Source organism: Nyctereutes procyonoides, unplaced genomic scaffold (genome assembly GCF_905146905.1).
Source record: "Nyctereutes procyonoides isolate TBG_1078 unplaced genomic scaffold, NYPRO_anot_genome, whole genome shotgun sequence".
In the NCBI taxonomy this organism is placed as follows: domain Eukaryota; kingdom Metazoa; phylum Chordata; class Mammalia; order Carnivora; family Canidae; genus Nyctereutes; species Nyctereutes procyonoides.
In genome coordinates, this window is record NW_026575021.1 from 1,590,588 (window position 1) to 1,615,026 (window position 24,439).

The 24,439-nt window shown below is 32.8% G+C and overlaps 1 protein-coding gene across 8 annotated transcripts in view; it reads right to left on the reverse strand.

The window, feature by feature from the left end:
* The window catches only part of ADGRL3 (adhesion G protein-coupled receptor L3), a 518,213-nt gene that overhangs the window by 20,758 nt on the left and 473,016 nt on the right, over positions 1-24,439 (reverse strand). For 4 of the 8 annotated variants that reach the window (XM_055340466.1, XM_055340425.1, XM_055340416.1 and 1 more), the window contains 3 exons: positions 19,308-19,433; positions 12,170-12,266; positions 9,553-9,594 (listed from right to left, as the gene is read on the reverse strand). In XM_055340466.1, the coding sequence (XP_055196441.1) occupies positions 9,553-9,594; positions 12,170-12,266; positions 19,308-19,433 (265 nt within the window). The remainder of the gene's footprint in view (positions 1-9,552; positions 9,595-12,169; positions 12,267-19,307; positions 19,434-24,439) is intronic. The other 4 variants (XM_055340441.1, XM_055340456.1, XM_055340449.1 and 1 more) reach the window with 1 other exon arrangement.

The window sequence follows — 24,439 nt, forward strand, 5'->3', positions numbered from 1 at the left end:
AAAACATTGTATTTCTTTCCTTATGAGAATAAAATAGGTGTTTTGACATGGGGACACTTTGAGTGACAGCACTGTCTAGGCCAGTTCTGTGTGATATATATAACGGAGGCCTGAAAATCGAACGTAGAGCGGCAGGCTTTGACACTTGTGAAGTCAAAAAACAGATCTGAGAAAAGGTGACAGTTGAATTCCACTTGAATCCATATTATATCATTCAGAAACCTAATTCAAACAATGTTTCTTCTTGACAGGAGGCTAACAAAAGCACACTGAAAAGCTCTTAAAAATAACTTGAATTGTCACTCTGCTCTGCCCCACACACTTTTTTTTTTTTTAATGTACTTTCATTCTTATTTGTTCTTATTGGGTAAGCAAGGTTGTCTAGTTCTAGACTGTGGTGTTCTAATGACCCAAATGAATACACCATTCTTGAGAGTCATATACTAACATTACTAAGTTGCAAATTCTTGCTATATATAAGCATATTGGATGGTAAATACTCTGTTTTGTCAATAGAATAGTTTTACCTGGATAGTTCTTTCTTCTTTCCTTATTTTTTTTTAAGATTTTATTTATTTATTTATTCATGAGAGACACAGAGAGGCAGAGGGAGAAGCAGGCTCCATGCAGGGAGCCCAATGTGGGACTACATCCTGGGACTCCAGGATCACACCCCTGGCTGAAGGCAGGTGCTAAACCACTGAGCCACCCAGGGATCCCTTTCTTTCTTCTTTAATATACACTGTTCCCCATTCTGTTCCCTCACAGTTCTCTCTCTTGATTTGACATATTTTGCTTTTATGAGGTCATTTCCATTACATGTACTGACTTAATGCATATAAATCAGAGTTCTACAGAAAGCAGAGTTACTACTGGATGATGCCTCTGTGCTTTAGCCTTCAGCACTTAATTTTGGCTGATGATGAAGACTTCATTTTATACAAGTGAAAAATAGTTTCACTAATGATGGCATTTTCCATAGAATTATAATACTAACTTCAGTGTTAAGCAAGGGATCTTTTACCAGAAAATGGTATCTACTGAGTTGTGAGACCCTTAAAATTTTATGTAAAATATTTGTTTGTGAGGTCAGGTGTGCATTTACACATGACTGCATTTCTTTCTTGTGAAGGGGTCCTGGGACTTCAATTTCCTTTTCAAAGAGCTAAGAAAACTGGTATAGAGAAGAAAAGACAAGTCTTTTCTTTAGTGAGTGAACTATATTACAAGCAAGAAAACTGGAAAAAGTGAATCAGAAGTACTCTAAAGACATCTTATAGACATAATTATCATCTGATGAATTGCAGTATAACATACTAGAGAAAAGTTTCAACTCAGAATTTAGAAGTGAATACGATTTTAACATTGTCTAATCTACTACCAGCATGTCTCTGGACCATTTATAATTCATTCAAGGTCACACTTGACTCTGGTAGTTTTATTTAAACACATTAGAAATCGGTGACTGTTTCAAACATTTTTGTAGTATTCTCTCCCCAAAATATGTTTCAACAAAATTTTATCAGGAGTCTTACAGGAGTGCATTACTTCTGATATTCTTTTCTATAATGTTCAATTTTTAATCTTCATATTCATGTGTTAATTTATATAACATAAACAAACAAAAATGAAAGTTAATCGTTAAAAGAGACTATGGAGAATTGATTCAAGACAGATTATCTATTTTAAGTATTTTGTTTCCTATTTTTTTCTTTCTCTGTGTAATAATACAATATCAACATCACACGCAATCTACAGAAAGAGTACAAAAATAATAAATTCGATGTTTAATGGGCTACTTTATAGAAGGAACAGCCATTTTAATCAAGACCAAGTTGTTTATAATAATGAACAAAACTAAAAGAATCTGCATGCTATCCCTAAAAATTAAATAAAAATAATTTTTAAAACCATAGAAACCATAATTTTATATTTTGTACTGTTTTTATTCAAATAATTAATGAAATTACAAAGTGTCAAAGAAGAAATATTTTACTGAAAGCCAAGAACCTTTTCATCATTTTTTCTGAAGTCATAAATTGAAGAGCTGACATCTTGATTTATCACATTGTGCACTTTTAATAGCCAACAAGTTTGCTATTAAATTTTAATCAACTTGCCCTATTAAATTTCTTTCAAATGGTTCAGAGATACTTCAGCTTCTTTTAATAGCAAATTCATTCACTAGGAATCTATTAATATGGATCTCAATGACATGTTTTCTCCAAAGTACCGAATGGGTTATTATTAGTTCAACATAAAGTTAAATATTCTGAATGTAGAGGTGTTATCTCTGTTTCAATAGAAGTTCGGAGTTTTAGATATGGGACCCTAGAAATTACCTTATTCCCTCTTATTTTGCACTGGTTGGCTTTATACATGTCTTCTGGCTCAGACACATGAGTTTCTCTACAATAACTACATAGAAGTTAAATTACTGGGCCATATATTGCCCACATATCAACTTAGAACATATTGCCAAAGTTCTGTCAAATATATTTGTAACAATTCACAATTTCATGAGCAGTAAATTTCTGAGATTCCCACTAGAACTTGGTATTGTAAGCTTGACATTTATGTCAATCTGATAAGAGTTTACAATGATATCTCATATTACTGTTATACTTTGCATTTCCCTGATTATCAAAGAGATGGGTAATATTTCATGTTTATTGGCCATAAGGGTTTCCAATTTTGTGAATTGCCTGTTTTTATCTTTTGTCTATATATATTAATTTGTAGATATTCTTTATACAACACAGGCATAACATTTTGTTTATGTTGTTTACACCTCCCAATAACTTACTGTTATGAGTACTGTTCACATTTTGAGGCAAGAAACTTTTTTCTTATAATTTATAATCTTTGTGCTTTGTTTTTAAGAACTCCTCCTTTTACCTAAAATCTAAAAAAATATATTTGTGTGTGTGTATACATACACACACATATATATAAAAGTTCTAATTTTATTTTTGTATTACATATTTTTAGGTATTTTATATTATATATTGCATTACATATTGTAATTATGTATAATAATTTTACATAAATAGCTGAAAGCAAAACTACCTAGAGAGAGATCTTGGTTTTCTGACTGCTCAAGCCAACAGCAACAAAATTAGAACTCAGAATTCTTGGTGAATCTTTGCTGCACAAATAGTGAAAGTGGTTAATCTGCAGTAGACATGATGAACATATACTAATCAGATATTCATCTCTAAAACTCATCCCTTGGCCAAAGGTAATATTTCTGTGTGCTATTAATAAACTTGGGACATGTTGAATACATTTGGACATTTTTTAGTGGATTTCATAATACTAAAAACAAAAGAATACTAAGCCTACAGATAACCAGCCAAATTTGCTTAAGCACAGGCTTAGTAGTAAATTAGGTTTTTTTTTTTTAGTTAATCAAAGATATTTAGCAAAATAATATTTATCTTTGCCATTCTAACTATAGCTACTTAATTTGTTTTCTCTATATTGGATTATCTCTTGATATCAGTTAATGGTATATAGTCAATTCCATAGCTATATTTATTTGTAAGTCACACATTGCTTGTGTATTTTCACTTAATAAAACATACATTTGAAAAAAGGAAAGTATAATAACTACTTAAATATATGAAATACTTTGCCAATGTGAAGAAAATATGAATAGTGCTCTACCCTATATTGGCAAATTATATAGCTTACATGCAGAAGGTCTATCCTAGCTAAAACCTGAATATTAAATTTGGAACTGATAGTTTTAAAAAATATGTCTGAGAAAAAGAAATTAAAACAGGTATCTATGAATAAAGTTTCTTGATAACATTCAGAGAAGACCTATTTTATCATACAATCATAATCAGTTCTGACTCAAGTTGTTTCAGGAAACATATTGTTTCTACTTTTCTACATCAAGATTAACTATCTTCCTTCAAACTGTGTATCCTCTCATATCCTTCTGAATTCTCCAGTAATTTTCTGGGGTTGTAAATTACCTTCTATGAATGTGATGGGTAACTTGTCTTAGTCTTTGAAGCTCCTGCATTCGTTATAATGATAAATTATGAAGAAAGCCTGTTATGAAAATCATAGGAGAACCTATCACATAAACCTACTTTTAAATGGCATGCAGTATATAAGGTTGAGCTATATAAAGTGCATGCTTTTGTATGCAACGTAATTCAATTAAATAGATATTTTAATTGGTTACTGCACAATTACTGGTAATGACAATTTAAGTATCTTTTTTTAATGAAGTCTCTTTTTTGCTAACCATGTATCTCCCTTCTATGATTTAATTTTCATGTAATTGAATTAATTTCTATTTACTTTCAAAGAAGTAGATACAAATTAATAGTCTATTTCTTAGAAAAAAATAACTTGGACGAGTAATGACTTTGTTAGTTAACTTTGGATGTTGTATACTACATTTATTTCCTCACAACCTTTATGTATATAATACAGTAGGAACATTTTCCCAGATGAAAGGTACAGTCAGGCTTTGTTTTTAAATTTTAATTATACGACATTTCATAGGTTTTGTTAAAACTGGAATTAGCACATAAAAATAGTGAGTTTAGTATTTGAAGTTAACTCAAACAGATTTTCTACTTGTTCTAGGCATTATTACCGTGTCCTGATAGAGGACAATATCAAATTCAAAAGTACAAATATCTGGGAAGAGTAATATCTTTGTTTGGTGCTATACTGAATTATTATAGCTGGTTTTGTAACACAATCTTTGCTCTGACCAAAATACTCATCCTTTTACTGAAACATAAGAAATTAAAGATAAAGAATTCTACCATTAAAGTACCTTGAGGCCTTCCAGGAAAGAAAAGAAACATGATTATAAAAGTCTTGCAACCTAAATCCTAAAATTGGACACTTATAGCAAATCAGCATATTCCACATAAAATAGTTTTGAAAAGCATTGCCAATCCATCTCTCCATATATTCACAGTGTTTTAAAGCTTTTATTCCCTAAATGAATAGGATGAATCCACACTAAAGAAGTATACCTAGCACAAATTAAAGTAGAAGGAAATGAATAGTACATCAAGGAAATTAAGAAATAGAGACGTTAATACTTGTGGTGTTAAGAATATCTTATTTCCATGTGAAGTGAGAAAAATATCTTTATGCTAATCTTCACAGGCTTCATGAAAAACTGTCATCATGAGAAAAGAGTGAAAATTTTTGTTCTCATAAGTAGGGCTTTGCAGCCAGAAAGATCTTGTTTAGAATCTAGAGTTTGTCCTTTATTAGCCATTTCACTTGGAAAACTAACCGAAAAACCCAGCTTCTTCATGGATATAAAAATAATGGATGAATAATGAATAATGTACAATAGGTAAAATCGTAACTCTACCCACTAAAGGAGAAAGCCCAAGGTGATCATAAACTATAAAGAGCCACTTCGTATTCTATTAGAGAAAGAATATCAGCAATTTCTGAAGAGAAGTTGAATATGCATATTCAGTTCTTAAAAATAGATATTTTTTGAAAAATTACATCCTCAAGAATTTATATGAAACAACATGATATTTCAAAAATAAAGGGGAATGTTTTATAGTGCTATATTTAGAAATTATCCGGATATCTCACCGCAGCTTGTTTGATTTATAATAAGGAGATAGGAGATACTGCTAACTGTATATAAGGCAGTAAGATAATAAACTATAATAATGAGGAATCTACATAGAGACTCCTCTTTGTGAAGGGATCTATAAAAGCTATAATAATATAATATTATTATATAATAATAGTAATAAGAGTAAAGCACAAACCATTTTTACTATTGTGCAGTTGGCTATGGGAGGTTGGATGATTTAAAGGATTCATATCAAAGAGACAAAGTTAAAAGCAAAGCATAAGAAGGACTCACTGGGCAAGCATTTTAAAAGTTTTATTTTTCAATTCTTGCCAGCAATTTATAGCAAGAACATTTGCCCCTGATTGCCTAGAAATCAATATCTAATATATTTCATTTTGTGATGGAGAATTCATTCTGAAAATTATTTGGACTCCTTGAGTTAGGAATCAAGACATTAATAGCACTGTTTAATTATCTATTTGGCATAGCATTTCACTTTTAAAATCTGTACCTATTTTGCTTTTGTGTTATTAAACTGATTTTCCTAACACAAAAGATTTCCTCATCTTATTGTATATTTTCTGATTATGTCTTTATTGATGACTTGTATAAAAGGAAAGGAATTAACATAGAGAGTACTGCTGCCTCATTTACAAGTCAAGAATATAAAGGTCAAAAATACTACATATAAATGTAATGGTAAATCTTAAATGAAATTTTTTTCCATGCCGTGTGATACTTAAAATACACTCATATTATTATAATGCTTGTTCATAATAAAAAGTAATTTGTTATACAAGTCCACTTCGATTTATTAGCCATGCAACCACTCTTAGGCACATCATTTAACTGTTTTTGCAAATTTCACAAACAGATGTCAGATTATAGGATCTGGTTAATGTTTACAAACAATTTTAAAATCCTTCAAAATGGCGAGGCTTTTGAGGAATATGACATTTTATGCATAAAGCCAATTTATATTTACTGAGATTAATAAGATACAGTGAATATGTTTGAGGGTTTCACCCTTTTAAGTTTTAATTTATAGAAATCATCAATTGCAATGAAACACCACTTACACTTTTTCATTTGCATTTTTCTTTAAACACAAAAGCAAAATACGTTGAAGAGCCTGAATATTAATGAAGTGACAGGTGATTTATTGTGAAGTTTCTTCTGCCTTGGTGACCAATCTCCTGGGAAAGACAATACTGCCTCTGAGAAGACATGGGTTTAAAATGGGGAATGAGTCACATCCCTGCTCCGCTACATAACTGGTGATTTAGCAGGGCTGTCTGAATTGCACTAGTGTTCTCTGAGCTTCTGAAGGGCAGGGTAGGGCTTGGAGTAAAGGGAAGGCAGTGTTTGCTTATATCACTATCTAAGGTAGGAAGAAGAAATATTATACCTTTATTTCCTCCATGCTAAAATATGGTTACAAATCAAAAGTGGAAAGTACAACTAGGCAGATATAATGTGCATTTAATTTCTAATTCAGAAGAGACAATTCAGTTTTATTAGTTTATCTCCTTTTCGTTAGCCTCAAGGGTGGCATTATTTTAGGTAAATTATTATTTCTTTTACTTGGCATTCAGGTAACCACTTTATTCCTCCCACCTATTACTAGAAAATAAAAAGAAAAGAAAACCTTCGGTAGTGAATGATGAATTTTAATATCTAATTATCTGAAAGCACTGGCAAGGATCAGTTTTCATTTGTTGGAAGATGTAAGTGAACTTCTGAGTAAAAGGATAAGAGTACTTATTTTGTAGGCACTGTAGTAGAGAATTAACATTCATAAATTCACTTAGTCCACCAAGGTCCCTGTGAAGTGGGTGCTATCTATATCCCTACTGCACAGTCACAGAGAATATAAGTAACTTACCAAAAGTTACTGGGTTAAATCCCCATTCTCAAAACTACTATGAGTAAATCAACAATTTGCAAAGTCTACTCAATGATGATTTTCCCCTTTGTATCAACAGTGTTCCTCACAAGTAAAGCCACCTTTCAGTAGGCAGGTGTGCTACTGGGAGTCAAGATTTACCCTTAAAATTTATGAAGAGATTGCTATGGGCTGGCATAATTATATGGATTATATACACTTACGGAGAATGCATGTGTAGACTAACACAAATCTGAAACTTGAAAGGAGAATCCATCAACTTTAATAAACATGTGCGACATACCTACAGAAGAGACACACCACTCTTAGATTTGGCTTAAATAAATATAGCTTTACAGGTCAGATCTCCATCTATAAAACTCGAAATCACATTAACTTCTGACAAGATGAAGGATGGGAGATAGGAGGAAATCAAAATCCACTATGCTAGTCAAGGTATTATTTCAGAAGAAGAAAAGCCTTTTTGCTAATTTTGCCACTAAGATGGGTCACGTTTTTGTAATAACCTTATAGTTGGGGAGGGGGTTGGTGGAACACTTTTCATAATCCATTCATTGAATTGGTAGCAGCTATCTAGCAAAACTTGATTTTAAACTGAAATTTCTGGGGTCAATTCAGCTAATTAAATAAAAAAGAAAATGAGAAGTGCAATGTTATTATTCATGATGAGATAAAGTCTAACAAAATCCAATGTCAGAAAATATTCCAATTTCTATATAGATCTATAAAAAGAATAGAAATACTTAACCATTAACTGAACTACCAGATAAATTTATCAGCAAATGCTTTGGTTTGGGGTCAGGCTCAATTTTAGAGGCATCGTTAATCTAAGTTGTTCAAGATGAGGTTTAGCAGAGATTGTGGGTTGGAGATAAGAGTGGGAAAGATGACCTTCGCTACAAATTGTTTGTACCACTAGGGAAGTTAGAGCTACTAGAAATTTGGGTGAGGTTTCTATTACACCTGGGAGAAGCTGGGGGGTGGGATTGAGGACTGACTTCAATTTATGTGCAAATAGTAAATATTTAAACGAACAAATAAATAAACCCTCCTGTGGGATTTGTAAAAACTTGAGTTTGGATCAGAGTTAATCCTCCTTAAAACTTTCTATAATCAGCTATCACATTTGTGCCCTTGAAAAACTCCTTCTGTGTATGAAAATGGCATCCAGGAATTTAACTTGATCATAGTCTGGGGGTACTGGCCTGAAGGAATTCTTAATTTACGTGAGTGAGTAGCATTGTAGCAAACAAGTCAGAAGGGGAAAAAGTATCTTATGTACAGGTAACATTAGGAAAACATCTTCATGAATATATTTCAAAGGACAAATGTAATGGGGCGTTTTTAAAGAGATGAGGTGACCAAATAACAAAATCCTAAAGAGAATATATAAGAATGATTACACGAATTGAAAATTATCAGTAAATCTTCCAAGGTTTTGCATGATTCCAAGGAATAAAATCCCAATAGTAATCCAGTTTATCACACTGGGAAAGCTAGAAAGGAAATCTGTTACATAGGCTGTAACAAGTTCATTTAAGAACAGAATATTAAAGATGGTTTGAAAAAATAAAAACCATTGAGAAAGAGTTCTGTACTGTATGGTAGATACTTTATTCTAAATGGATCCCAAAGATGATTATGATGAATTTTTGTTTGAAGGAATAAATGGTAAGACATACAGTATTGTAAAATAATTACTCTTTTGATGAATTGGGCAGTGGTATGAATACGAAAGAAAACATACAGTAGATATAGGGCTAATTTTTAGATAACTTCTTAGTTTTTAAGGGCCAGAACTAAAGACAAAAATAAGAGATGTAATAGATCTATCTTAGAAAGAAAGGAAAGTGGGGGTTAAATAAACAAAAAATTGCTGGCTGTGAGATACTGAGAATGAATGGCAAGTTAGAATATATGAAGATGTGAAGATGTAGTGGCTAGAATTTTTATTTTAATAATAAAGAGTACATTCTTTTGAGTAAACAAAGGTGAATACGTATGTTGCTGAGGTGACTGAAGTGTTTATCTGGAAAGGTGAATCTTGGATTTCACCTACCTAAATATGATACACACGCCTGAATGCAGGGAAGATAGGACCCTGGGAAATAAGACAAGATTAAAGAAGAAGGTTAAAGACTATCTTCAGAGATATACTATGAAGAAATAAAAATGTAAAGTACTCCACATATCTGAGATAAAAAATAATGAGATGAGGAGTTTCTGCCTTGGGGGAATAGGGGAATTAATATGGGAAATCAAGAAGATCATTATGATGTCTGCCACCAGTAAAGTCACCGACTGAAAGGAAGAATACATATCCTGAAGGAAAAGATCACTGCCTGGACACACCTCAGATCATAAATTCAATTTAACTCCCCCCTCCCCCGCAAAGTCAACGCTAGAGTAACTTACTGGATGTCACAAGAAAGTTATACCCTTCTTCAAGAGTAACTTTAAGAAATACTTTTAAAAATAAAGACTTTAAAACCAGATTTAAACATATGATCAGTCAATATAAAATATTATTTTCTTTAAATATATTTCAACTTGACTGGGTCATCCATATATCACATATTCCAAGTTGATGAAACTCTTGAGAAGGAGGGCACAGCAACGTTATATGTGATTGACCTTAAAATCAAGGTCACAAAAATGTGTTCATTTAAAGCAACTTTTAGTAAAATCACACACCTCACAACTATATAAGTTTAGATCATAATGCTAGACAATGTAATAATTTTCCATATTTTAAAAAATACTAATTTTATTTTAACCATCTCCACAGTCAGCAAATAAATCACATGATCTCATCTTTTCATTTAAACAATTGTTCTCTATTTGTTGTGATCAGTTGATGCAAGATACTTCTAATAATAATTCCTGTTCATAGGGGTGGTTTTCTATCTAAGAATGTATTGTAAATTTTCCGTCTGTGGGATTGGACAGTAAACAAAATCTATCACTATGAAAGCAAATAAGTTCCTAAACTTTGGAGGCATTTGTAAGTAATTTCTTCTCTATGATTTGGAAAGGATGTCAAAAGTTAAAATGTTTATATTTTAAATAAATTTTCACAGACTAACCATTAAAACTAAACTTGAAAAAAAGAAGGATATTTGGCTGATATTATGTAAATCAAAATCTAGCAAATAAAGACAGACTAATAATGAAGCAAAATAAAAGATGATAGGTTTTTTTAATGTATTTTCTTCAGATTTGGGGGAATATTTGCAATCACCGTTCCTACCTAGGCAAAACTGATATAAAAAATTTAATGTCGGGCAGCCCTGGTGGTGCAGCGGTTTGGCTACGCCTGCGGCCTGGGGTGTGATCCTGGAGACCCGGGATCGAGTCCCACATCGGGCTCCCTGCATAGAGCCTGCTTCTCCCTCTGCCTGTGTCTCTGCCTCTCTTTCTCTGTGTCTATGAATAAATAAATAAAATCTTTAAAAAAATTAATATCATCACTAGGTTATGGTTGTTATACCACTGCCCCAAATAACATATGAAAGTCAATTAAGATTATATGTAACAAGGATCCCTATATCAAAGTCAGCCTGGACACTCTTTGTCCTAATTTATTTTATGTAAATAAGATGCAAATTCCTTGAGTAAAAGTAATTAAGAGCACCAGCATCTCAATTTTTCTGAATCATATGTTGCGATTGTTAAATTTTCTGAGTAGCATTTAGTGGAACAAAAAGCTGACAGGAACAGGTTTAAACTAAAGTAATACTAGTTTGGGGATAGGAAAAAAAAACATTGCTGATCATAAAAATAATTACTGAATATATGCATTAAAAATATCTTTCTTAGGACAGTGTGATTGGAATAAGCTCATGCAAACGTCACCTTTCCAGATAAAACTATATTCTAAGTATCCCCCAGCAATGTCTGTAGTGTACTCTAAGTCTACACAAATATAGCATCTACTCATTTGTACTGCAATCAATTTAATTCTAATCTTCCCCCCTCCTAAAGGATACACTAAAAAAGGGGTAGAGAAGAAGTGGGAGGGAAGGAGAAAGAGAATTAAAAAGAGCAACCACAAATAAAACAGTAGATTAAGGGAACTTCATTTCAAAAATCGAAATGATGCCCTAGGACCATGACTACCAGAAGCACATACACACACAGATATCATATATATATAATTTTTCTCCTCCTAGATCTTTAAATATGCTGGATAAGTTTGTAGATACTAAGATTAGATGTGATTTTTACCCCAAATATACAGGGTGCCTCAGGTATGTATTAGACAGTATATTTTTACTTCCACAAAGACTATGAAATTGCTCTACGCCTGGGACAATGTGCAACTCTATGATGCTTAGCAGACTATATAGCCACATAATTGCCCATTTTCACTGCTTCCAATGAGGCCTGACAGTTCACCAATTTATTACAGTGGCAGATGACTAGAAAAAGAAAGTTCTCATTTTCTAACTTCTTTTCAGAAAAGATTTCCTGAAAACTCAGGATTGAAAAAAAAAAAGAGGTTTATGAATAATGGAACACACTGCTACACTCAAGCAGGTTTTATATCCTTGCAATATTCCTATCACATGGAACAAGGTCCCAAAGTTGCAAAAAAAAAAAAAAAAAGCAATGCATTTAAGAACTCCTTAAAGTAATCACAAAAGTAATAAATATGAAAAATCATTTCTAATTACCTCTGTTGAGTGACGCTGAACTGTTTATATCTCCAGTAATGAAGGAAGACTCTGACTGCTTTCGGACCGTGTCATTCCACATTCTACGAATTCGGCTCTGGATGGGGGAAAGGGAAAATAGGAAATGAACTCACCAGGCAGTGAATTTTCACACAAATCATTCTTTTTCTTTCTGTCATAGTTATATGAGACCTTTGTTTCTGGCATCTGGCAAATATATAACTTTTACATTCTTGCAGTACAGTAGCACAAGGACAGAAACTAAATTCACCATAATAATTGGTTCTCATTAAGTGTATTCCTAAATGCTTATACCAAAAATAATTGTAACTATGAAAAAGCAATAAATGTAACGTACTATACCAATTTACCCATGTTGAGGATATATAGACATGTACTCTAGACAGTTAGAATTTAATAATTTTAGTTTCCAAAGTGAAACAAATTATTTTCATTGTAACTTTTATGGGAATGGGGTATTTAAATATGTATTAAATTGTCAGTTTTATTAACAAAAGATTTAGTCTAAGAATTCAGAAACTTGCAATGAAGAAAAAGTTTGGAAAGAAAAGAACAGAGTATTATTAAAAAGCTATTGAACTTAACATTTTCCATATATTTTGTAAGACCAGCGTAATATTACAGGTTACAGATGATTTTTGACTTTTCTTTCGTTTGAAGGAGATAAAGGAAGTCGATTCACCCTTATTTATTTCTTCACAGTAGGTAGTTTTATAGAGAATCAAAAATTCTTTTTTTAAAAAAAGATTTTATTGGGATCCCTGGGTGGCGCAGCGGTTTGGCGCATGCCTTTGGCCCGGGGCGCGATCCTGGAGACCCGGGATTGAATCCCACTTCGGGCTCCCGGTGCATGGAGCCTGCTTCTCCCTCTGCCTATGTCTCTGCCTCTCTCTCTCTCTCTCTCTCTCTCTCTCTGACTATCATAAATAAAAAAAAAAAAAAACTTAAAAAAAAAAGATTTTATTTATTCATGAGAGACACAGAGAGAGACAGAGAAAGGAAGGGAGAGGCAGAGAGAGAAGCAGGCTCCATGCAGGAAGCCCAATGTGGGACTCGATCCTGGGTCTCCAGGATCACACACACCCTGGGCCAAAGGCGGTGCTAACCCCCAAAATTCTTACATTATGATTTACATTCTCAAATTCAGTTTTCTAAGTGTTAGATAATTGAAGAAGGTGGTGTAGTATTTTTCCATTTTGAGGGGAGGAGATTTTTTCTGGTTTATTATTCTGCTACTTTATTGATTTTAGGAATCAAAAAAGTATTCACAATCCTGTGAGGAGGAAACAAAATATTTTCAGCTTTTCTAAGGAAGAAATAGTTTTAAGAACTATTATTACTAGTAGTGTTAGTGGCAAAACCCTGCCCACAAATGGGTCATGCTCCAAATATATTTAAACTCCTTACCTAATCTTAAAATATTAGAAAACTTGTTTTATAAATATTAGGACATGTTAATTCTTAAGAAATATTGTCTATATTGTTTTATAGGCAACGGAGACATCCACACACACATACAGAATAAAACTTCTTAGATTAAAGAATTAGAGGGCTGCCTGGCTGGCTTAGTGGGGAGAACACGTGACTCAATCTCAGGGTCATGAGTTTAAGCCCCACATTGGATGTGGATCCTATGTAAAAGACACAAAATAAAATAGATTAAAATTTTTTTTAAATTAAAAAACAAGACTAAGAAAACTAGTGCAGGATTATAGATCCTGAGCACTTGAGAAATGTTTATATGGAAAAGTACTTCAAAACTTGAAACTGGGGATCCCTGGGTGGCTTAGCAGTTGAGTGCCTGCCTTTGGCCCAGGGTGTGATACTGGAGTCCTGGGACTGAGTCCCACGTCAGGCTCCCTGCATGGAGCCTGCTTCTCTCTCTGCCTGTGTCTCTGCCTCTCTCTCTCTCTCTGTGCGTCTCTCATGAATAAATAAATAAAATCTTTAAAAACAAAACAATACTTGAAACTGAAATCCTGGGAACAATTCTCTCTCACTTGTTTAATTAATTAATTACTTACAAATAGTAATTACCCTCTACTGCATGCTACTAGATTAGTTAAGTGATAGACGCAAGAAATTATCACAAAAATAAGCACCGACGTTAATAAGATGCTCAAAAATCTCCACAGAACCATTAATTATTATAGCTGAAAACTATGAACCCAAATGACTGTCAATGGTAGGATGGATATATAGAACAGTATACTACAGTAACAATAAAAAGCAACATAGCAAAAAAAAAAAAAGCAACATAGCCTACTGAAACAACATAGATGTCTTAATAAAGAAAGAAAGTAGAAGAGAATATGTACTAGAGGATTTCACGTGAATTAGTATCAAACACATGCAAAAGAAAATGCACTGTTAAAATTTAAGATGGGGGTTACGTTAGAGGTGAATGATGGAGAAAGGTTCAAAGACTTTCTGAGGTACTCCCAACATTCTAATATTTGGCCCATGGAGGGGAAATAAATCTCCATGCATACACCTATATTTTATGTCCTTTTGTTAATTTTGTTATACTACATAATTTAAAAAGTTTAAGGCACATAATGAGGAGATATGTCCTTGCCTAGGAAATCCGTGAGCACCACCTGAAGAAGTGACATCCGAACAGATTTGATGGAATTTTGATCCTTTTTAGGTGACATTTACATGAGCTTCTCCCATGACCTCATCGTCTGTTAGTCTCCCCAACCTGGGCTAGCCACACTGGTCCTCTTGCCATTCCTTAACAAGCCAAGCACGCTTCTGCCTTAGGCTTGGTACAATTGTTTCCTCTGTCTAACGCGTTCTTCTCCCAGACACATGTATGAATAACTCCATCTCTTTATTTTTTTGCTCAAATATTTTCTCCTTAAAGAGACCTAGCTTGTTCTTCTACTCTCCCCACCTAACCGTGCTATTTTCTCCTGTAGTCATTATCACCTTATACATGAACTAGAATTACAATGTATTTATTTCTTATATGTAAATATGTCTAATATGTCTAATTTCTGCATTAGATTTGAGGCCCTAGAAAAAGAGAAAATTTGTCTTTTTTGTTTATTGGTGTATCACACCATGAAATAATGCCTGGTATATGATAAATATTACATGTATGCATACATAAAACATGCATTTTATATGTAAAATGTGTATCTTATATGTATCAAATCTTTAAATATTTCAATTAATTCTTTATATATTCTAGGCTTTACACTATGGCACTTTCATTTATTCATTCACTGAAATTTCACAAGAACTCCTTGAAGCAAATACTCTTATTCATCTGAAAACTAAGGTTCAGAAGTTAATTAGCACGTTCAATGTCACAGACCTAGTAAGTGACAAAATCTACATCTGAATCCACTCAACTGGTTCCTGATCTAGGAGGTTAACAACTTACTACTCTATATCACTCTATATCAAATAAGAGTTGAATAGAGAAAGGAGAAAAAGATAAAATATTGCAGGCAGAGGAAAAGTATACATTATATAGCACAGAGCCAACACTTAAACGTTCATGGAATGAAGTAGGATGATACGAGGATGAAAAAAGCAAGTCACAGAATAGTATACACAATAATATAGCACTTTAAAAAAGGATTTTAAAAAGCAATATTAAACATTTTTTTGGAGATGGAGAAACTATTAGAATAGGTCAAGGAAATGAAGAACAAAAGTTTTTCGGTTGCAGGCACAGGGAAGGGAAGGGAAAATCTATGGAAAATGTTCAGTTCCTGAGTTCAAAGTTTTCACAGGTATTCATTTTATTATTATGCTTCATAATTTAACAGATGTTACACACATTGTTTTATGTTTCAAATAGCATATGATAAATGTAAATACATCTACAAAGTCAATAAAACAAATAAAAAATAAATGACAGTATAATTAAAGAAAGTCGCAGTGGGAAGGACAATATTTTAATCCATAGTTTTTATAAACACACATAAACACAAACCAATCCTATATATATATATATATATATATATATATATATATATATATATATATATATGTCTGTGAATATCTGTTTGTGTGATTATGGTTGTTACCAAGCTTTTATAAGTGATTATTTGCACCAGGAAGTAGGTATGGGGGAGCAACAGGTGGAGAGGATTTTCTTTTTATTCTTGCCAATCACACTCCTCCATTTTCTACATGGAAGCCACATGATCTGTATTATATATGGATGATCTCCCTGGCCACTTCCTTTTCTAAATCATCTCATAGGCTTTCTAAAGTAATTGAAATAAAATCTAAATTTGCATACACTTACAAACTATTATTGATCCATCTCTAGCCTTCTCCTTTGTCTTCCTCACCCATTCACTTTCTTCCATTTAGCCAATGACATTCTTTCCATTCCTGAGTTTGTAAGTCCTCCCCAACTTAAGGGCTTTGCATTAGAGTTCTCTCACCTGGAACTCTTCCCCTGAATTCCTTCCTGTCATTCAGAATCTTGGTGTCAATATAATATCTTGGTGTCATCTTCCAAAACAATCTTTCTCCAGCACTTAATCCAAGTAGCCACCTGGGCTTTCTGTATCAAATCACTACATTTCGATCTCTACCAGCTTTCATACTTTGGTATTTTCTGTTGGTTTGTAAATAAAATTTCTGTCTTCCACAACTAAGATGAAAGCTCTAGATCACAGGGGAAGTTGTCTTTTAATCAGTGTACCTCCATAGCTTAGAAGTCTGCCGTTATATAGGGGATATTCAAAATTTCTTAGTAAAAAAATAAAAAATACAGTGATTGTTGTTTTACAAGTACTCTGTTATGGAAAAGACATCCATAGTTCCAAAATTTTATCTTAATATCAGTATTTTAGACTATGGAAGGTCATACTTAATATGAAACACATTATTTTTACTAAACAGACTGGATTTAAGTAACTATTACTTTATGTAGCGTTGGACTGTCATAGTTGATCAGAATTAGTATTATATTAAGTGTAAGAAAACAATGTAGGGTTTTTTTTGTAAGACTAGAATTGTGATATGAGAACTATAACACTGAAGAAAAAATATGATAGAGTTTAAAAATTTATATCTAAAATTATATTCTGTAATAATGACACTATTAAGTGATGGCTGCTCCAATTTCTCAAGTACTTACAATTTGTTTTCAGTGTTTTGAATATATTATTTCAAACTTCCTAACAACATAAGAAATAAATATTATTACCACTATTTTACGGATGAAAAATCTGAGTGTCAATAATATTAGGTAACTTGTTTTGTGTCATGGCTGGAACATGCCAAGGCTAGAATTCAAACCAAGGGCTATCCACACAGCAAGCTTATGATTATTCTATTAACCTGCATTGCTCTTTTAGCTTAGAATTACTGCTAAACATTATGCAATGTTTTTGTAAAATAATACATAAATTCCCAAATAGGATTGTTTCATTAATGGCATATGACAAATGACTACGGGATGGTGGCTGATGAGCTTGGCTATATGAAAAGCATGTAGGAATAATGACATACACGATCTTAGCAATTTCAATTTAGAAGTTGTGGAAAAGATTATTACAAAAAGGGAGGTAAAGATTATCAGTTTGAAAATAAACGTGTGGAATCTAAGAGCCTCATGTCAGAAGCATCATCCAGGTGTACCCTACAGTTATATGATACTTCAGATTTCTAATTGGCCAATTTAGTAGTCCTACACTTAGATATCTCAGCCCACCAAAACTGAAACAGCTAATATGCAACTTTTTTTTGTAACATCAGTAAGTTAAAGAAATAATAAGTACAATTCAAACTATTAATAATTGTTTATTATATGTAGGTATAAGTTTCATGTCTATTATGATAATTTGTGGTTGCTAATTTAAGTGTTAATAGTTGGAAAGTTTGACAGTTACACATTAGTTTTAAATTTTTAGTTGGAAATGTTAGATGAAAAGATTAGATGTGGTTTCACTCATAAGATCAAAGGGAACTCCATCAGTTTAAGGAGAGTGTTTCTTTATGAGAACATGTTCATTATATTTCATTTATGAGTCGTTCAAGTGCTAGTTACAGGCATGTGACTGTCCAGTCTGAAGTGAATGTGTTTGAGAGAATGGTATGTTAAATTTGTAAATGATTTAAAGTCAGGGATATTTAATTTTCTAGGCATATAAATGGAATTCTTGTTCTTAAATGGAACATTTAATCTATTAGGTTTACAACACAAGCATTGAACAAAGAACATCTCAAGTAATCTTTCTTATTTTATACAAAATTACTGAACTTACAAAAAATTAAGATTTATAAATCGAACTAAAAGGGTTAAGAAAAACTAAGTTTCTGATTCACACCTTTATCAATTTGAAGTTAAGTGTTCTTTAGAAATCAATTGACAACAGTGATAATATGATTGTTTTTCCCCTTGGATCAGGAACTCTTCAAAATTTTAGTTGGGTAGTTTGAACTCAGACTCACTCATAGCCCGCATAACCCTGTCTTTTATTTGACTGGCTCATTTCAGCACCCTCAAGTTGCTGAAATTTCTACCTAATAATCTTTGCGCTAACACTATGGGTTGGGAAAAATGGGAGGTTATTTGAAAGTTGCTTGAAAGTTTACAGCTTCCCAAGTGACAGTCGATGTTGCAGATACATCAAGTGTTGGATAGTGGGAGGCAGCCAATGATGCTACTATGGTGTCCCTCACTGCCCTGAATTGTCTTCAACTTATCAGCATATAATGAGTAAGGACTGTTTCACTAAACATACCATTTAATAAGTACATGTTTTCAGTATGCAATAAGAGAGTTACTACACTGGTTAAAAGAGAAAATTCCCTTAAGAATCATATATATAAAATATTCTCTTAGAATTGGTGGGTAAAGTACCAACTCCCTTTCTTCATCTTCTATGTCCATTCAACTAGGGAAAATTTGAAATCATTAATTACTATGCAAACTGAGACCCTAAGTTTCATAATTTTATTGCAATGTGGTTTTTGAAATTTTTGTCATTCCTGTTTAAGACACTGAAACAATAAAACAACAACAACAAATTTGATGTTTTAAATGCTTGGGATAGAAAATAGTTCTGATCAAGAAAGGACAACAACTCACGACTGAATATAGGTAAGAGATATTTCATTTTAATGAAAAACTATTTACCTGTGAGCCTGTGGAGTAGCGTCCAGGAGTTCGAGAACCAGATGTTTTCCCTGAGCCAATGGAACTCTCTGTACTTTTGCCACTACAACAATGCGTTCGCAGGCATTTCCCATACTCTTTTCGTACCTAGCCAATTAAATATTAACTTCTGTTAGAACATAATTCATTTCAGCTGAGAACTATGGTATAAAACGTACATGAGTTTCATTTTTAGATAATTAATATAATTATTTCCTTGCCCTACAGATCCAAGAAAGTCTGCTCAGCGTATATTTTACAATATAAAATGATATTCAAGCCACCAAGCTTGAAATTTTGCATAACTGGAGCCTTTTAAAATATGCACACGCGCACACACACACATGTCTAATCTGCAAAAATGCTACTACCTCGTAGTTCAAAAAATAAAAACTTGAGACCCTGTGTTTAGTCTCATAAATTTGATTTGAAGTAGCCTATTGGTACAATTGTTCTTTGAACAGAGGTCTAGTGAGAAAGCTACAGAGAAATGAGGGGATGGAGAAGGGAGAGACAGGAAGAGAAAGAAAAAGAATGTTTAAACACAGAAAAAAGGGATGTGTTGGGCTAAGAATGTCTTTTAAATTTATATTTCTTTAAGTTTATTTCTCTTAAAAGAGGTCAAATTAGTAACTTCAGAAGATAAAATTCAAAATATTTTTATTCTCTCAAATTAGTTCTATTCAATAATCACAGATTGCTTTCCTTTATTAAATTCTTATCTTGCTTGTAAATAAGATCACAGGGAAAAAAGGAGATAAACATTTTTTAGTTGATGTTTTCAATCAGGAAAACACATCAACAATTCCTGGGAAAACTTTTATCCCGTTTAGAATGTTTATTACTGCCTCTTTAATCAAACAAGAGGTACAAAAATAAACAGGAAATGCCCTAAATCATACTTCTGCTATCCACAACAACAAAAATAATCCCCAGTTCTGTCTTCATCAATTAAAAACACATTCTGGGACATTTATTGGTTTTACATTCCAAATTTATGATTATGAAATAACACAGTATTTCATAGTTATTCTTAGCTTTTTACATATTGAATTCACATGAGTTCATTCTTTCCACAATCTGTGACAGTGTAATATCCCAATGTAATTGTATTTAAAGCTAAGTTAGAAGTATATGCTTTTTTGAGGGGCATTATTTAGAATCAAAAGCAAAGAAATAAGAGTGTCAATGATATATAAATACTAGCATTCAAAACTAAGTGATTATATCTTAATATTAGAAAGTTCTTTCTGGGCAGCCCCGGTGGCGCAGCAGCTTAGCGCCGCCTGCAGCCCAGGGCGTGATCCTGGAGACCCTGGATCGAGACCCAGGTCAGGCACTCTGGATGATGCCTGCTTCTCCTTCTGCCTGTGTCTCTGCCTCTCTGTCTCTATGAATAAATAAATAAAATCTTTAAAAAAAAAAAAGAAAGTTCTTTCTATCAGAGATGTAGCAGAATCAAAGATAGAATACGTTCATGTTTGTTTGAAGAGTTCACATTTATTAAATGTTTATTTGGTGATAGGAACAACAATATAAATACAGGTGAATCAAAGCATGGAGGAAGGAGGGCTTGCTGCCACTAGGTAGGGGGACCCAGGAAGGCTTCTCAGAGAAGAGGGTTTCTGAAAGAATATTCAAAAGATAGGTTGGAATCTGTCAGGTTAGAGAACGTTGTTGAAAGAAAGGACAGTTAAGATGCACAAAGGCAACCTAGGTATTTGTGAAGAGTGTGGGCAACCTTTGAGGACTTTCTCTGCCTTATGTGAAAAAATCCACCTCTCACAGGTACTCTATGATCAGAAAGCTCCTTCTAAGAGGCCACACTTCTAACATTAATATGTAAATATTATTATTAAAGTAATCTATTAAATTATCCCTTTCTCTGTATCTGGAAAAAATAAGAACAAATGCTTTAATTAGAATTTGAGAAAGCTTAAAATAATCTCTACCCAAAGGTAAGCACTATCAATTGCAGTTTCATTTTAGTCTTGAATTAATGAAGTATCTCCAAAAACCTAAACTTTGATCAGAACCTATGTCCTCCCACTTTGTTCTTCTTAGTGTACTCAACAAGTATATTTTTCTTTTTAGAAAAGAAAGTGGTTTTTAATTAAGCAATTTAAACCTAAACAAATATTTTAGGAGGGAGGGAGAGAGAAAGAAAGAGAAAGAGCCACTCCCATACCCATTACAAAGGCAGCAGTATTATATAAGCCACAGGAATTCATCAAGGACTATTTATATTTTCCAACAAAGACTAAATATTTTGAACTGGGTATATAAACAACTGGCAATCCAAGATATCTAGTGATGCTAAGTTCCACGTTTAGGTATATTACTTACTGAATCTTTACGGACTTTATGTTTCTATTTCTGTTTAATTTTGAAGCACTAAGCATGTATTTTAAAAAGAAAAAAAAGCTAAATAAAAGGGACTACGTCTATGAAATATTTTTCTTTAGGTTACAATAAAAGTTATTTATTTTTTCAATCACTGGCATAGTCTAATCCACTATTTCACATGATACTTCATCTTACCACTATCAGATATGATACCTTATTATTTTAACATTGTTCCAGAATATAGATGATGGGAAAAGAAGTACACTTTACCAATGGAATATTTCTTTTATACTCTCAGATCAGAAATAAAATAATTACAATACCCTCTGGGGTTTATAATCAAGTGCATAACAAAAGAAAAAGTGATAACTTTAACATCACCAGTAGAAATACTGGTATGAGTCCTATCATGCAACTTTGAATAGGACTGATAACTCAAAGTTTGATTTTTGTTAAGGAGTTGAATCAATCAACAGATAACCCTTATTTAGGCAAAATATCTCAATAATGTAATATTTCATATTTCTTTAATCAAAACATTTGAGCAACTACATCAGCATGGACACATTACTGAAATTCAATCAGATGGCTTAAGAGAAACTTCTTAAGAGACTTAATATTGTTAAAATGTGCATATTACCCAAAGCCATCTATAGATTCAATTCAGTCCCTCAAAATTCCAATGGAATTTTTCACAGATATGGGAAAAAAAATCCTAAGATTTGTACAGAACCACTCTCCCACCCCCACCCCTCCACAATAGCCAAAGTAATCCTGAAAAAAAAAAACAAAAAAACAAAAAACAAAACAAACAGAGCTAGGGACATCATACTTCTTGCTTTAAAACTATATTACAAAGATGTAATAATCAAAACAGCATAGTGGTGGTATAAAAATGGACACACAGATGAAGAGAACAGAATTAGGCCAGAAATAAATGCAGGCATTTACTGTCAACTAACATTTCACAAGGGAGCCAAGAATACTTGATAGGAAAAGGACAATCTCTCCAATAAATAGTTTAAAAACTATTATACTTTAATACTATTAAAGTATAAATAATCTATATAATCTAAAAACTATTATACTATAAAATATTATACAAAAAAACTAGATATAACTATGTGCAGAAGAATGAAATTGGATCCCATCTTACACTACTCAAAAAATTTAGCTAAAATGAAATACAGGGGAAAATTTCCTGGACACTGGTCTTGGCAATGAGTTTTTGGACATGACATCACAAACAAAAGCAACAGAAGCAAAAATTAGTAAGTGGGACTATGTCAAACTAAAAAGCTTCTGCAGAGCAAAATAAATAATCAACAAAATGAAAGAGCAATCTACAGAATTAAATTTGCAAATTATATTTTTGTAAGGGGTTCACATCCAAAATATATAAAGAATTCATATAACTCAATAGCAGAAAAACAAGAATCCAATTAAAAATGGACAGAGCAAATTAATAGATATTCTTCTTTTTTTAAGATTTTATTTATTTATTCATGAGAAACACAGAGACAGAAAGGCAGAGACACAGGCAGAGGTACCATGCAGGGAGCCCAACATGGGACTCGATCCCAGGACTCCAGGATCACACCCTGGGCTGAAGGTAGACGCTCAACCGCTGAGCCACCCAGGCATCCCAGTAGACATTCTTCTTAAAAAAACATAAAAAAGACCAACATAAAAAGATGTTCAACTTCAGGGATCAGGGAAATGCCCAGCAGAACCACAAAAAGATAACACCTCACATCTGTTAGAATGTCTATCATCAAGAAGACCAGAGGAAAAAAGAAAAAGAAAACAAGAGATAATAAGTGTTGGTGAGGATGTGGAGAGAAGAGAGCCCCTATGCACTGTTGGTGGGAATATAAAGTAGTACAGTTATTATGGGAAATAGTATGGCGTTTCCTCAAAAAAAAAAAAAAACAGGAACAGAACTACCATATGATGCAGCAATCTCACTTCTGGGTATATATTCCTGGGAAATGAAATCAGAATCCCAAAGAGGTATCTGCATTCGCATATTGATTGCAGCATTATTCACAATAGCCAAGGCATGGAAAAAACCCACGTGTCCACCAATTGGTGAATAGATAAAGAAGATGTGGTACATCCAACAATGGAATATTGTTCAGCCACGAAAAGAGGAAATCCTGCCATTTGTGACACAATGGATAGATCCTGAGGGCATTTATGCTTGGTGGAATAAGTCACATAGGGAAGGACAAATACTGTATGATACCCATATGTGCAAAGAAACAGAATAGAATGGTAGTCATCCAAGGTTGGGGTGGAGGAAATGGAAGATGTTGGTTAAAGGATACAAACTTCCAGCTAATAGAAGAATCAGTTCTGGAGAACTAATGTAGAGGATGATAATTATTATGGTAAACAAATCTGTATTATAAACTTGAAAGTTGCTAAGAAAGATCTTAAATGTTTTCACCAGAAAAAAAGAAATGGTAATCATGTGAGTTGATGGAAACATTAGCTAACACTAGGGTGGTACTCATTTTATAATAAATGTGTATAAAAATAACACACTATGTGCCTTAAACTTACACAATATTATATCTCATTGATATTTCAATTTAAGTAAAAGGATAAAAGAAAAATCTCCTAAGACATTTCTGCAATTTAAAACAAAATTATCTGTTCTGTTTGTTTTAAAGTTTTTTTTTTTTTAATTTATTTATTCATAGAGACACAGCTAGAGAGAGAGAGGCAGAGACACAGGCAGAGGGAGAAGAAGGCTCCATGCA